Below are 17250 nucleotides of genomic sequence, written 5' to 3'. Positions count from 1 at the left end.
GCCAGATTTCAAGTGCTTGACATCTACACGTGGCTAGTGGTAACCGTACTGGACAGCACAGCTCTATAGCATCTTGGGGACCCATGTGCTAAGAAAAACTCTTTGGGAAACCGAATACTAAGTAATCTTTGATGCTTCTTTGTTTATCCTTCACCACCCTGCGTTCACACAAACACACGCAAAGAGAAAGTTTCATTTATGAATGTCCTTGGTGAAGCAAGAGAAATTATTCATCTTATTATATCCCAGCCCTTCACTAGGTCGTTAATATTCTGTGTGACAAAATGGGAAACAAACAAAAAGCAATCTACTGCATATCAACAGACAGTTACCTTGAGAAAAAGCACTTATGTGATTGTTTAAGTTGTGAGCTAAAGCTGCTTTTTTCATGGGACACCATTTTTTCTTTTTAAAGCAAAACCAACAAATTCTAATTATTCGGACTTGGGTATTTGGCAGATGCCCTCAAAAATGAACAAACTGTGCTTGTCATGTAAAGGAAAAGAGCTGACAGTAGTGTCTGTCATAATGAATTTGAGCTTTCAAGTGAAAATTAGAATTTTGGAAAGCTTGCATCCACCACTGCTAGCTTAACAGTTTCTCCGTGGACTTTCTGATTAGTTTGATGTTGATACTAATAAACATATTTTGGTATTATATAATGAAATGTGTCAACACTGGAAGATATACGTAACTCAGTGAACCAATACTTTCCAAATGATCAATGCATGATGTTACAAAAATATGCATAGGCAGAAGACCCATTCCAAGTGCATATTAGACCAATGGATTTGAAAGGAACAGAGTACAAAGAGTTAATTGATATGGGTTCAGACTCTGCACTGTAACTAACCTTTAAGAAATTACAGCTTGCCGAGTTTTGGTGTAATATCAAAGAAGAAAGTCCACAGCTATCTGAAAACGCTATTACCACTCCTGCCTTTTCCAATGACATATTTGTGTGAGGCCAGAGCCAGATGTTCTTTGTATTATTTCAACCACAATGACAACAGATTGACTGCAGAAGCACATTTAAGATCCAGGTGACTTCTATTGAGCCCAACATTAAAGAGTTTGCAAGAATATAAAAACAATGTCATTCTTCTCAATAGATGCTGAGGCTTTTGGGAAAATAACAGGTTTTTACAAAAATGGTATTTAGGTTAACATATAATGATTCATTATTGCTATTTTAAGATTAATGAATGAATCCTTTTAATATTTCTGAGTTTTAATTTCCATTATAATAAATGTTGACAGATATAATCCACCAAACAAAAGCTCTTGGGGGTCTCCAATAAGTTCTAAGAGTCTAGGTCTTAAGACCAAAAGGCTGGAGTACTGCAGCACTGGAGTATGGAAGAATTTGTAATTTGCACACAGAACATTGCAAATTCCTAAAAACCTAGCTTGCACATTATGGTAACATATATCTTTGACAGGGTGTACGTCTTGATAAATAATTCAAAACTCCTATGTGAATGATCCCTGAGATGCAAGCTCTCTTACGTTTTTCTCTGGCTGCATTTTAATCTCTCCAGAAAGAAAGTTTGCCTATGGTTTCTAGGAAGCATGTGAGGGGAAAAAAAGGGTTAAAAGCAAAAACTTTCTGCATCTAAAAACTCATAATTTCCTAAAACATTTGCTGAATGTCTCACAACTTATTAAGTGAACTCATCTATGAATGCAAATGCTGATTAGCAATTTGGCAATAGCCCAACATTCACAGAATTCACATAGCTTTTCTTTAAACCAGTAGTTCATACATGATTAATTAGAACATCTCATTTATGTAGTGTGCACTTTAGCTCATTACTCTAAGTAAAATTCGTTAAGTATTTACATTTAGATAATTAAAATCTGGGTACACCCTTAAGAAAGATGCATACACTTTAGGCAAAGTGATTTTTTTCCTTTATACCACTGAAAGTAAATTACAGCCTCATTTACAGCATCATCTGTACCAGTTTCAGAGCAGAGCACAGTACTGCCTCATCTTCTATTCCTTAAAAGGTATACATTTTTTAAGCAGATAAATGCAGTAAGAATGATCAAATGATTGCAGAGTTGTTTTGAAGGGCCACCCAACCACATACTAGCATCGATGCCGTTTATAATGTGGGATGCTCATTTATCACAACCTCAATCACACTTACAAGACTAGAGTATTAAAATAGACTTTGGAGAAATTTTTCATTGCCTTATTATTTTTCCAGGTGAAATTATCGGTTAAAAAAATTTCTGGTCAATGTCCACAATACAAATGTAGTAACACCTTGGTTAATTAGAATATTTAGGAAATGAGAGTTTCGACTCCTTGAATTTTCTGAGCTAAAGCAATGGCAGAAGCCTCTTTTTCTTTTAATCCAGATGTTGAAACTATCTAGGATGCATTTTTGCTTGTGTTTTAAAACACACATTGCAAGAACATAGTTAACTGAACACAAAGTATGAAAAGATCTGCCTGATAAAAACATTTTCAATCAATTCTTATTATGAGCCTTTCTCCTTGTCATTGGTTCCCTTCTCCTTAAAAACCCAAAACCAGTTAAGGATTTGAACTATTTGGATAATGTTTTTAATGATATTTATTGGCTAGTAAAACTGTCTCCTCAATATCCATACATATTTCGTTCACACTCAAAGTTTTCAGAGTGCCGAGTTAAAGTTGTGTGGCGGTGCTTTTTTCAGTTGTGAATTCAAGACTCAATCCCTTTCTTGCCTGTAAATTCACATCAACAAATGTAAAAATATAAAATCAGACAGTGAGCAAGCACTGACTTTAGAGGAAGCTTTAAAATGGGTAAGTGATCAGATCTAACAACCGAATTGGGTCTTTTGTAACCATCTAGAGAAGCTGACTGTAGTCAACAGATCATGATACCCCCATTCTAAAATCCACTTTTCAAAGAGAATAAATCTCTATTAAAAGTTATTGCCTCTCAAATTTGCATGCATCCATTTTCTAGCTGTCTTTATAACCTTGCAAGTAACTCTGGTCCAATATCATAGATTTTGTATTTATGGAATGTTTATTAAATCAACAAATTCTTCTTGTTTTGGATAAAAGTCAACACCTAAAGATTTTTCCTAATCCAAGTGGAATGAGACAAATATGTGTAAGGAGCAGCCACAAAGATGAAATATCTACTGTACCTCAACACTTCTTACCTAAATTGCATGATTTAGGGACCTATCTCGTAAGGGTTTCATAAGGATTATATTATACATGCTAAGGTCTGTGCACAGAGCCTAGGACGTAATTAATATTTAATAAATGGCAGTTATTGTTGACAATGAAAATGGCAATTTTACGAAATTCATATTTTGTATATGTTAGCTATTCCGCAAGCAGTCCCTACTCTGATTACCTAATACAGTTAATACAGTCAGGCCTTCCCACTTCCTGAATTATACAGACAGAAGCTGAAAACAAAAGAGTATTCACATATTAAAACAAGTCATTTGATTAATCAAGTTTGTGGTCAAAGAGACATTTGGTACATAGAGCTAATAATGCAGAAACTTGGAGGAAAAAAAGGGGAACATTCAAACACACTTTCCAGCCAAGGAAAAGACCCAGCATGAAAGCTGACAAGAAGTAAAACCTTTCCCTTGGAGCAATCGGTGACAAAGCCTTGCTTGGGAAAATGAAATATAAAGTTTCCATCAGAGAGTACCCTTTTGTCTGTCCGGCCTCTTAAGCTACACAATCTCTCATGTAATAACATCAGTATTTTTTTTAACCTGATAAAAATAAAACTCCTTTACAAGCAAAGGAGATTTTGCCAGCAAATGTAAGCACATAATGTTGAGATCCTCGACAAGCACAAGGACATGCTTTTACAATGGTTTAGGCTCCACACTCAATTTCCATTCCTCCCACGATTAAGTCCTTGCAGTCTGAAAGTCTGGTAGTAGCTAAACATTACCTGGTTAGTCTTGGGCACATTTGGTGTACATGCTTGCTTGCAGTGCTTTACCTGATTTGAGGTGAATTCAAAAGACATCTGTGAACCCGGGAAGCAGGTTCCCAGATGCTCGGGGAGGGTTGGGACCCTTACAACACTTTCGCCTTCAGCAAAAATGTATTTCAATATAATTATAGTAGATAGCTTTCAATATGTCATCTCTATTATAGCAGCTGTAAATTATGAAGTGAATTGCCTGTGTACAAGCATTTCTTCTGGTACAAGCAAAGTGGGAGAGCGGCACAGGGCATGATATATCTTTTTCTTTTTAACTGAGAACAAATGTCTAAGTCAAATTTCATTCGCAAAAACCATGTGTCCATTTCCCTTTGGAAGAGAGGTGGAGGAAGCCAGAAGACCCTCAATTCTTAAAATCAGGCTTCCCAGGACCCTAGGCTCAAGTTCATTAGGAATTCACTTATTCTAACAGTTGGGCCCTTACTTGTAAGACTATTTTTGAAAGGTAGTGTAAAAGCGTTTTTCAAAACTTGTAGCTAATCAACAAAAAGACAAAGAAGCAACCGGGTTTGTTTTTTTTTTTCATAGCCAAAGAGGGAAGCAATGTACCCCAAACGAAGTGTTGTAAGACAGGAGCTGCAAACTCTGGAAAATTATATATTCCTGTTGGGTGTCAGGATCAACAAGAGAAAAGTAAAATAGTTTTGTTTCGTTTTGGGTGGTAGTAATATTCAAGAACCTTACTGTACTATATATTCTATGCCTAATATTTCAAAAGTGTGTATAAGTGAATTTAGATGGTTATCATCAAAAATCATTTTATCTGAGCCTATGTAACGAAGACATACGATCAAAGGATATTTTCTGGAGGGAAAAAAAGGACAGGATTTTAAAGACCGTACCATTCCTAAAACACACACATAAAACTGAGCCTTGTGGCTTGGATTTAATTTTGCTCAAAGTGTAGCTCTAGTCTGCTTAGCTTTGTAAATGTGGCTGTGCTTATAAGGTACTTTAATTTACTGCAGTGGTAGTGTTTGTTAATTTTATGGCAATCTAAATCTAAACAGGCTTCAGATACATTTTCATTACAGCTTCGTTGCAAAACACAGTAGAGTGAATAGCTCTAAGATTCCAATGTAGTTTATTTCTCTCAGTAAAAGACTCAACACAATTTTCTGATGAATCCACTGCCTTAACATGTATGTTCTTCCTATTTACTAACAGGCTTCTGTCACTTGGAATACCTGTGTTCACTTTTAGGAGGAAAAATATGCTTTCTGGAAAGTGATTAAGATAGTTGTTTTTTCCAGCTGTATTCTGATCCCATTCTAAATGCAAGTCCACATGGGCAAATGAGAACCAACCAGAATGTACTGAATTATTTTCCAATTCTATATAAGTAGCAAGCATAATTCAATGGAAATGGAAGGTATATTGTCAGAAATTGATTTCAATACCTGATTTGGACACTAACCAGATGTGTGACATTGGACAAACCATTTAACTTGAGTCTCATTTTCTCATCTATAAAATAGAAATTATAATGCCATCTATTTTGGAAATGCCATCCCCTCATCTCCCTTGGTTCTGCTTAGCCCTCCTAGTTGCTCCAAAGCATATCCCTAGGAGGTCTATCCCAGATAAAGCCTACAACTTGTATACCAAAAACTTGTAAAAAGCAAACAAACAAAAAAACAATTGACTATCTTCTGTTAAAACTCACTGATCTAATAACTTAGGAACTACAGGCAGAAGAGCTATAAAATCCAGCCCCAAAGACAACTCAAGAGAAATAAATGCTGCTGTGTTGTTTCTAGAACTGAAAATTCAGAACCTACAGAAGAAAATCTGTAAACTTAAATTCTGTTATTCAGCCAACCAGTCATCACACTCCATCTATTTATTTGTTCATAATACTGCAGCAATTTCATGTCTGTATTTTTCCTTCCCAAAGTGTTAAAAATGAGCAAGGAAATATATACTTAAACGGTTTTTATTAGGTTACTGAATATATTGGGAAATAAGATTCCTCATTATACTTTAAAACTCATTATTTCCCAATATGATATTTAATCCAAAAATTCCAAATACACATAGTGTAGATTAACTTATGAAGAACTTGTGTGTGTTCTCAAAGGAAAAGCAAAGAAATCCCCCTGGTGACAGTGACTAATGACAGCCTCACCTAACTTCCAGCAGGGCTACAGACGAAGTTGATGTGAGGAACCATGGCAGGAGACAGTGAGGAAATCACCTTAATTTCTGAGCCAAAAAAGTCGGGCCATTTGGTCCCTAATACTATATAGATCTTTCCATGCAAGGTGACTGGTGGTATTTATTTAGTAAGTATGTATAGATGTATTTAACAAAGTTATGCGATTAAGATTATGCTACAAATTGGAATCATTTTCTTCTGTTTATGCTCAGGGCAACTTTTTCAACCATGACTTATTTTGTTTACTCTCAATTATTCATATGTCAAATCAGAAAGCTCCATTTTTTTGCATATACACACACAAGATAATTTTTCCAAAATTCTTATTTGCACATCTTCTACCAAAAATTCCTACCAACGAGACTAGAGATACAGTTTGAGACCCCAGAAAGTACTATTCAGAAAAAAAACCAAACACGTATCTTATAATATTAATTTATATTATATTTTAACATAAAGCTACATAAATTTTCTATCCTTCCTCAAAACACACTCACCTCTGGAACAGAATCCTACATTTGCTTAATGCCACCACATCCAGAATACTTGAGAAGACAATGAAAAAAATAACATATGCTACTGAAACTACGCAGGGAACTCAGAAAAAAATCAGTAATAAAACTGACCAGGAGACCCACATCTTACTAAAGTGTTCCGACTTTAAGAAGTGCCTGACTGTACAGTGAAGTGTCTGTGGATGAAATGGTATGATGCCTAAGCCTTGCTTGAAAACACTCCACCAAAACCAGAACAAGGTAGGTAGGTAGGTAGGTAGGTAGGTAGGTAGGTAGGTAGGTAGGTAGGGGTGTGTGTGGGTGTGTGTGTGTGTGTGTGTGTGTGTGTGTGTGTAATAGGCAAAATAAGGTTGGCAAAATACTGACATTATTTATCTGAGTGATGGATGTCCAGGCAGTGTCTTATTCTAGGTTGGGCTCTATAAAACTGCCAATGCTGTTTTTGACCTAAAAACTTGGCAATTTCACAGGATTCAACTTAATGTTATCTTTCTTTTTGGACACATTTTTTTTTCCTATAATAATGGTTTGTTTGTTTTTTTTTATTATCTGCTAGTGAGAATTCTTCAAACTAAACAGGATTTCAGGTTTACTAACAACTAAAATATGTTTAAAACAAACTATCAACATTTTACCTTATTTCATGGAAGCTAAGACTTAACTTCTTTTTTCCCACCTTTTAACATCTCTGAAGTTTGGAAGCATTTTATAGTCAACGGCATGTTATAGTTAAATTGGGTAGCGTTACTTTTCCTTGGTGGTACATAAACAGTGACACAACTTAAAATCAAAGATGCCTTAGATTCAGTGAAGTATGGTTAATGTAAGTGCTGAGAATAGCATTTTTAATCTACACTCTCTTTCTAATCAGGAATTTAGCACACAATGCCTAGTATTCCCAGCCCGAGGTTACCTAGAATTATCCTGGGAGTCTCCTCTTCAGAGAGAAAGGCCAGAGCCTGCTTGCTTTGTGACGGTTAGCTCCCTCCCCTATATTCTGGCACAATCCATAAGAATTAATTCCCAGGAGGATCTGGAGCTCACAGCATAGGAGGAAGAGTTCACTGTGCAGCGCTTCCTCTGAAAGTTGTTAAAACTCACGAACAAGGCCAGTGTGTAAATGTTAATTACCCCGAGCTTTGAAGGGCACCAAGCAGTGAGGTTAGAGGGGAAGGATGGTTGCAGGTGTGGTAGTAAGGGTGCGTGAATGTGAGCAATGGGTAAAACGAAAACAAGTGAATGGGATAAAATAGGTTCAGCTTCACCTCCGAAATCTCAAAGGGACTTCATTTCATGAATCCAGCAATTCACTTGGGTTTTTGCATTGACCTTATTTATTTTGCTCTTCGTGTTAACACCTACCCCTCACAGCCCTCAGAATTGGTTAGTGCAGTCTAATGGAAGAGCAACAGAGGGTTTGTGCAGGACTATGAGAGTGGCGGCTGCTGACCTGTTCATATTTCTCCAGTTCTGTGTGATAGATTTGTCTGATCTGGGTCAATTTGGCTCTGTAATCTGAGTGTTCAATAGAGTTATCTGAAGAACCTCCAGAGGCTGCCGCGGCTGCAGCTGCTGCCGCCGATCCCCCACCTTTCTCAGGACCTGAAACCCCTTCTGCCAAAAGCATATTGTCCAGTCTCATTAGCTGGGGGTCGGGAGGGTCCTCCTCCTGGGCTCCTCTGATGCTGAGACCTTCAAGGAAAGAGAGAGACAGAGAGAGAAGAAGCGAGAAATAGGACAAATAGTGTGAGTATTTTGTTTATTTGAGAAAATGATCAAACAACATTAGTGCACTACAATTCATGCTGAGAATTTCTTTGTTCACATTTACCAATAAGCGTGAGTATGAAAATTCTTTGAGAGAATATTTACATGCATCCTAGATTTCCTAATATTACACCCTCTCAATTTATCCTAGATTGGATTGCTGGAAAAAGGTAACTGCGGCTCAGAATATTCTAACGTCAATCTTCCCAAATTTAGATGCTTTAAGCATAAAATGGGAAGGGGGTAAAAACTTTGGGATTTTGAGAGGACAAAAATAATTCCAAGGATGTCAAACAAACACGTCTAAAGGTAGTTATTCTGTTTTTTTTTTTTCCTGTATGATTGGAAGAACAGAATCTAAAAATCCCATGGAATAATTCATTCACAAACTATATCCAAAAATTAGAAAATAAACAGAATTAGACGGGAGTCTCCATTGTATAATTTCAAGGGGAGAAGAGAAATTCATATGTTATGAAGTAATTAGCTATGCTTTAAAAGTATATATTATTGAAAATATATATATATATATATACTAGTGAATGAATCTGTTAAGCAATCTATGCAATCAGGACCCTAAATATAGTATTAAAAATGTACCATTGAAATGGCAATCCAGTGCTGGGCACAGTAGTCTCCATGTAATTTTGCTTTTAAATCAAGAACTTCCTAAGTGATGCCCAGTCAGCAACCTCATCTGAGAACTATAGATCACAGCTGACAATTCATAGGTTTAATCAGGTCACACAGGCTTTCTGCCAAGATGTTTTCAACAACACAGAAGACAAAGTTTTAAAATAATTATCATGGTATAAAAAGCACTGGAGTCATGGCAGCTCAAAATAAGCATTTTCATTAATGTGTAACATAATCTAAAATATCCCAGCCCAATTAACCTCTGTAAATCTGTTTAAAAGCAGGTTCCCCACACTTAGTTACAAGGCATCTTGGGGAAGGGGGAGGAGGGGAGTTGGCATCTTGCATGTCGGCATTTGGATGCTGCCTTTTTCCTCTGTGCCTGTTGTTGTTTATCCACAGTGGTGCACACTCTGTGTCTAGTGTAACTTACATGACAGTAACATCTATAAGCTGCCAAGTACTCAGCTGAGCACCAGCTCCGTGATTTTATATGCTAACCTAAAACTACCATCAATTCTTTTAAGAACAGATTTCATTCCTAGATGTCCTGAATTACACCCACAGCATGACAGAGCTCTTGGTTGTCTTAACTCAAACACACAACTTTAATTTCCTCCCTCAAAACACTTTAAAGCTGTCACTTTCATTTAAAAATATACTTCAGAATAATTTCAACTGGGTAATAAAACTAACTCACAATAATTTAAAATTATATCTGGTGCCTGGTCAGAGGTAAATAAATAAGGTTTGAAAACTGTAATATACTAAGACAATAAATTCATTTAGGGAACCAGAAAGTTAGATAACTCTGTAAATAAGATAAAATCAGTATCAACATTGCTGCTAATCAAAAATAGAAAAACGTGTATTTGCTATTTCTTCCAGATCTGGCAAATACTGGTTACACTGGTATTTTTAATTTAACATCTTTGATTTTCTTTCCATCCAATTCACTTTGTTAGATGTTAAAATCTCATGGCCTTGACACACTTGTAGTTCCACATACCAAGTTTTTTGTGCATCTGGCATGCAGTGAGGACTCACTGAGCAATGTCTTATCTTACATTTGGACTCAGCTTCTAAGTTTCTCCTTCTTAAACTAAAGGTTTGCTCACACTTTCATGTGTTCATTGTTTCTTTTTTCTATTTATACAGATACTGGTGCTTCTCCAGAAAAGGTGGTTTTTTTATCTGCCCTCAAGATTCCTCCAGGTTTCTAGTTTTCCACCTTGTACTTAAACATATTGATCTTTTCCCTATGGATATTTGGTGAGGTTCTTTAATAGCAGATCAACATCCACAGTCAAAATTATTACACTTCCCTGCACAAGCGTGGCAAACAACATGTTCAGTGACTTAATACACAAGGAAGCAGACTATTAGGGAGACAGAAGAAGGAAATTCATCAGGAAGAAATGCAAAAGACATGACACTTTTATACATTCCTAATATGCATTCCCAATACCACTATACCAACAGGAAGCAATCCTTAAAGTCAGTAGTAGTGGACACAAATAAAAATAATTATAAGAATGTATTTTTAGCTGGTATAATATTTTCCCCTTGTGATGAATAATATCTCTTCTAAAATCATAACTAAATCAACACTTCAGTGTTTGCCTCAAATACAGGAAAAATGTTTGAATGCAATCCTTCTGCGTTTACTTTACAAATTATGTGCATCAAATCTAATCAGAAAAATCACTTCCTAACAAAAAGTTCATACTCCTTTGGATGAAAAGTACTAAAGCACTGTATAATTAGGCAACATTGAGAAGGCTATTTATCAATACTGAAGTCATTTTCATACCTATAGTTGGAAAAGTGAATCAAATTTCTTTCTCTACTAAGCAAAGTCATGATTATGGATCTTTAAATAGTTAATATCTAGTTTCCAAAAATTATTGTTAATTTGAATATTTCTGTTCATATTACCTTACATTCAAGATTGCTATTTTATTCCTCATCCCATCTATCTATTCACCCACTATTACTTAGCTTACTAACCTGCCAAAGTCACACATGGCTTCCAATTATAACACCTACTCCTCTAGGCACCTATAAACATTTTAATGAACCTAAATCTGCAAGGGCCAGAACGAATTTGACTGTGTAGTTACCAAAATATCTTGATATCTTCAGATTTAAAGTTGGAAAAACGGTAATTTAAAAATTGCTCATTCTTGTTTTTAATCCAAAATGCGTACTAGAACATTTACAGAGATTTGTAAAGTTTTACATCTAGGTTCCTTGGTTATAACAGCATTATGAAGTTAAAAACCACCACAGCCCTATTTGCAATCTACTTATAACCACAACATTCATTTCAGTATCCCTAAGATTTAGACAAATCATACAAACACAGTAAAACATTGTTTAACAATGAACTTGGCTTTGTTATAAGCCCACAGTTTTTGCATATCTTTCAGCAAATCCTAATTAGCTGTCTTTCAACATGCTGTGCACCTGCCCCACAGATAATGGGAGAGAGCATCTGCATAGACGACTGCATTCGGAGGGCAATAAATAAATTACGGGTCAAAATTATTACAAAGCTTTCTCCGAATAAACGCATACCCTTCACAATACTAAGCTGCAGATGTGAAAAGTACCTAAAGCCCACTCAAATGGTATGATTACGGGGCTGTTTGAGTTTAATAATCTGACCGTAATTCAGGCATTTTCAACAGCTCATTAAGGGTTCATTAATATATAGGCAAGCTTTTGAATTATAAATAAGCAGATTAGAAATCTGCAGTGGCTGGATGGTACAGTAGTAGCCTCTCTAACAGAACAACTCTGTAATACAATGAAGGCTTGACCCAAGAGAATGAGGTGCAAACACAGGGCACTAACTAAGCTTCATGGTTCCCTCATTTCAAGGACCAAGCCCACTGGACCATGACAAACCTCTGTTCATCCAGGACTAAAGGGTGGCTTCAGACCATGGCTACTTCAAATGTTTTCTACACATAGCAATGAATTAGGCACGACTAAGAGCTAGCTCTACAATATTTCCAGAATCAGGGAAGGCACATTATACGTATAAGTAATGATAAATAAAAGTTATCAGATCATTTTTACTTTGTAAACAGTTCGTTATTCAGATCTGCTGAGAAACAAAAAGCTATTATGGAAACTTGAGTTGTTTGATTCCCCCACCCTACCCCACCCCCCCACCTAATGAGCATGCCATAAAACCAGATCCCAAATTATTCATAAGCTTAGGGCTCTGAAATCTCTATAATTTTGTTTTCTGATGGACTTGTTCTCGATTCATTCAACTACCACTCCAGTGTTAGCTCAGAGGAAAATGTTTTAGCAGTGACACGTAAAACGAGGCCAGATCAGATATTTTCAGCAAGCCCTGAATTCTTGGCTGCTTTGAAACCAGTCACAATGCTAATACTTTCTGTTTTCCTTACAATTTTCCATAGATTTTATTTTGTGTCTGTTATTTAAAAGTAACAAGTAGGATTATGGTCTGTGGTTTAAAGATGATTAAAGAAAATACCAACTTTGTTTTCTGTGCTTTCTGCATTTTAAATCAAGTTGGCTTCAGTTTGATATACATAACCCAAATTATAAGGAACAAAGATTAATACAGACAGGTTGCTACTTTTCCCCCCAAACGTTAAAAAAGGTAAGATATTTTTCTGTGAAATCCTTTAAATAAGAAGCAGTTTAAATATGAAACAGAAGAGCTGGAAACGAAATGAAGGTCACAAGCCCCATGGTTATAAGACCTCATTTGAAACAATCACTTTTCGTTGTGAAAAACTGGAATATAATTTGGAAACAAAGTAGAGAAAGACACTGAGAAATCCCTCAAGGCACCATTATTGAAAGTAGACTTAGGTCTGGGGGTGGAGGAGGGGAGGTTGGGGTTCTCAGACAAACAATGGGTGGACTAGAGATAAAGCTAAGGCCAAGTCCAGGGAAGGCAGACCCTTGAGTGGGGTCTGACTGACAGACAAAAAGAAAAAAGAAAAAAGAAAGATCTGGAATAATATTTGCACCTGATTTCTCACTCTCCTTCTTAGGACTAAAGATGAGACTTGTAATGAAAGGGAAGAATCCTATTATTTTGTAGGTATCAGTAGAACCAACTGTAAAAACAACTAATTTTTAAAATAGTATGAGGAAATGACAGATGATATAGTTGCCTATCACAACTCACGGCCCCATGCCCATCCCACTCTAGCTCCAAATCTCCTTTTAAGCCAATGTTAGTGTCTAATCCACTGAATATGGCAGTCATATTACAAGCTAATGTCACTTTCACTCCTATTTAAGGTGACTGCGTGGTGTGTGCACGTTTTTCATGTCAGGTATATTAAATATAACACGGCAATGCACTGCACATTTCCACGCCAACCTAGTTGTCACTTTCGCTTGACTCATTCTCTATTGAGGAAAAATGCAGCACTGGGAATTTACAAGGCTTTTCAGTTAAATGGACATAAATCACAGGTTTCATTCAAACCGAATAATCACTGGCCATAAAGAGCTACTTGTCTCTTACCATATATTACAGTGAAGTTCCTGTGAGCAATAATGCAGCCATTCATGGCAAAGAAAAACAGAGCGAGACATTAAGAACTGACATGTAATCCTGTTAGGGCCCTGACGTGGAGAGTGTGGCTGACATTTTTATCATATATGTCCATTTCTATTTGGAAAATCAGAGGAATAAAAATGATTACTTCACTGCCCAAATCTACCTTCCTAAAACAGCCCACTGAGATTTGTTTACATGCTGGGAAACTGCTTACTAGAAATTCATAAATCTAAGATTTTGAAGCATTTCCCCTGATGGTTAAATTGAAGATATGACTAGAAAGATTCCCCATAATGCTTCTCCACACCTCCATTTCCTTCACTTTCAACACATAAACTGTCAATCCATCGCTTTATTACACTTCACCTTCATTATAAAGCTGTTGGCAGGATGCCTATTTCTAACATACAGCACTGATAACTTTTCTCCAAGCACTTGCTGCAAAGCCATCTCACTCAAGAAAGCAGGCAACTAATGACCTTTATTAGAGGTTCGATAGAAAGCAGCTAGATGCTATAATGACATTATTAGTATCTTGGTCTGTACAGGTACTAGACTCCCGGGCAGAACCTGGTTGTTATTTTCCTGCAGTTTCACAGATGTACTTTAAATGACAAGAGGGAAAGCACTTAAAGGTATTTCTTGAGTCGCCGGTGTTTTTCCGTGCCAGTATGAGTCCCAAGGCTATGACTCTAGCATTTCTGCATGCTCCCAGCAATGCAAATGACAATACAGAGACCACTTATAAATCAATTCTTCTCCTTGGCCACACCACACCAATCCCCACCAAATCGCAAGTTCAGATGTTTATCTTGCCAGAAATAGAGGAATGTTCTACACAAAAGCCTGATATAATAATTTACACTAAACATGTTGCTATTTGAAGCCGTCAAAAATATTGATCCTATTTACCGTATTTACCCAGTAACTGATAAAGCTATGGTACCGTTCATTTATTTGAAAACATTTACTATGCTCCTTTCTGTTGTGGGAAGGTGTGTTCATTCTGCGGGAAAAGACTTTCGAAAAATCCTTCACTTTCATTATAGTTTCTCTTTCCCCTTCAAGTCTATTTTAGCCAACTGTTTACATAAAAATCTGAAACTACTGTTGGCTGGCAAAGGCAAATTTTGAAGACTTCCCACTTGCCAATTAGATCTTGCCTCAAGAGACAAGAAAGAGGAGTGAGCCTTGTCACTGTGAGAGTGAAGAGCAGCCAAGATGAAGGAGCAGATGGACTGTGCAATAAAAATGCAGAAAGAAGAGTTACATTTTTAAGGCACTTTTTTGTTAAATGGAGCTGCATCTTGTTGGAGCGCTTGATATATAAGCACTGTCAGCTACAGAAGAAGAGAACAGGGCTAGGGCAAGATATGAAGTATGCCGTGCTTGCATGAGACAGTGAAAAAAGGATGAAGGAAAAAACAGGCCATGTTTCTCACGCATATTAGCACAAAGGGTTACCTGTGCTCTGTTCTTAAAGGAAATTATTACAAGTGGGGAAAAAAAGGAAACGGCCATTTTCTTTTTATCTGAAGGGATAGATGTTCAAACAAAATGCTCTACTGAAAAGATTCTGAGGATTGGTAAATATGACAACTAAATTTGAAAGGAAAAAAAAAAACCCCAGCACTGTATAAAGAAAAGCAATGAGTTTCAGAATCTAAGAGGGGGGGAGAGAATTCTAATAACACTGGCTTTCATACCTACAGGTCTTTGTGACTAGCTATTCTGTGTGGTTACCAGTGATCTAATGTGCCTCTGATATCCTTTTAAATTTACCACGTGCCTGGGGTCTCCTCACTAGAAAATGCTGGAGTCCTGTATTTGGACTTTCATCAAAATCAATTAGTCCTATTATGTGCATTTTCTGGACGTGCTCCTCTTCTATTAAATGCATTTTAGCATTTGTTTACACAAACTCCTACTGCATCCTTCCTTTGCCCACATCCCCACGTTCTGTCCCCTTGCCTTTTCTCCCTGCAGAATGAGATCGCCATGGCACTTTCATTTCCTGTCTTGTCAGTTAAGATCACTGCCATGCTGTGAATGGGATAACATTGCACTGTGGCGCCTGCTCCTTCTAACATAGAGGGCATCGTGTGTGCTCCACCACACAGCTGCTTTCCCCACTACTCTATTTTCTGGAAGACCGAATCTTCTAGACTTTGATAAGTTCTTCCTACACCCAGTCCACAATACAAAATGTTTCTCCCCCAAAGCAAATTTTTTGTGTCCTTTTATTTCTTATGTGCCTTTAACCTCTTATTTTACAGCTGCTAATGTGATAACCCAAAACAATGTTTGCACTTGGGTATCCTTCTATTGCTTAGCCTGAAAGTTCTCTAGGTTCAAACTTCAGCATGTTGATTAAGCATATATGTAGATGCCAAGCAGCACGCTGTGTCTTTCACATTTTCTCTCATTTGATTTGTAAATGACCTTATAGGGTAGCATGCCATTATCTTCATTTATAGATGAGAAAACCAAACTTCAAAGAGGTTAAGTGACTTGCTCAAGATCATGTGGCTAGTAAACATGAAAGCAATGATTCAAGCACAGACCTGCCTTCCTTTAAGTCCAGGGTTCCATTATACCTCAAACACCTGGAGGAAGAGGTAATAATATTGGATTTTAAGGTGACTTTGCAAGTACAATACAAACGAGCTACACTACTGGAGAATATACCACATTACAAGAGAATATGGAGTCACACAAGCCTGGCTTCAAATTGACTCTGTTACTTTTTAGCTGTGTTTATGGGCAAGTCTTCTAGCTCATTCTCTTTAAATATAGATACCAGCAACTCAATGAATCATTGTGGAGTTTAAATGGTATAAAATGTGCAAAAATGCCTAAAACAGTACCTGGCACATAATCATCACTTTAAAAAATAATAGGGGCGTTCACTTTAAATCACAAAGACTGAAATCTGGTTTTATTAAAGTACTACATCTCCCCAAGTCAAAGAACTATTTACAGAATTCCAAAGTATCATCTGTGATGTTGAAACATTACCAAGAGCCATGCCATACATATAAAACAATGCAGAAGTTTTACAGTCTTAAAATGTAATCTGAAACAAATCTGTCCTACAATTAAAACTTTTAAAAGAGGTTAGAGTGGAAGAGAGCCAAAGCATAAGAGACTCTTAAAAACTGAGAACAAACTGAGGGTTGATGGGGGGTGGGAGGGAGGGGAGGGTGGATGATGGGTATTGAGGAGGGCACCTTTTGGGATGAGCACTGGGTGTTGTATGGAAACCAATTTGACAATAAACTTCATATATTGAAAAAAAAACAACAACAACTTTAATCTGACCTCTGGTAGTGTTCATACCAAATCTGATCTAGTCCACTACCAAAACTTCTTTTTTTTTTTTTTAAATGTTCACTTATTTTTGAGAGGGGGGGGAAGGGGGAGGGGCAGAGAGAGAGGGAGACAGACTCTGAATCAGGCTCCAGGCTTCGGAGCTGTCAGCACAGAGGCTGACTCGGGGCTTAAACTCATGAACCATGAGTTCATGACCCGAGCTGAAGTCGGCTGCTTAACCGACTGAGCCACCCAGGCGCCCCTACCAAAACTTCTGATTGAAGTTTTTCTTTTCTTCCTTTGATCTGA

At 37.0% G+C, this 17250-nt stretch overlaps 1 protein-coding gene across 2 annotated transcripts in view; it reads right to left on the bottom strand.

Moving 5' to 3' along the window:
- Positions 1-17250, bottom strand: part of PBX3 (PBX homeobox 3) — a 219770-nt gene that overhangs the window by 49582 nt on the left and 152938 nt on the right. For both annotated transcript variants that reach the window (XM_042965228.1, XM_042965229.1), the window contains exon 3: positions 8113-8354. In XM_042965228.1, the coding sequence (XP_042821162.1) occupies positions 8113-8354 (242 nt within the window). The remainder of the gene's footprint in view (positions 1-8112; positions 8355-17250) is intronic.

Source organism: Panthera tigris, chromosome D4, assembly GCF_018350195.1.
Source record: "Panthera tigris isolate Pti1 chromosome D4, P.tigris_Pti1_mat1.1, whole genome shotgun sequence".
NCBI classification, from domain to species: domain Eukaryota; kingdom Metazoa; phylum Chordata; class Mammalia; order Carnivora; family Felidae; genus Panthera; species Panthera tigris.
This window is presented reverse-complemented; position numbering and strand designations above follow the sequence as displayed.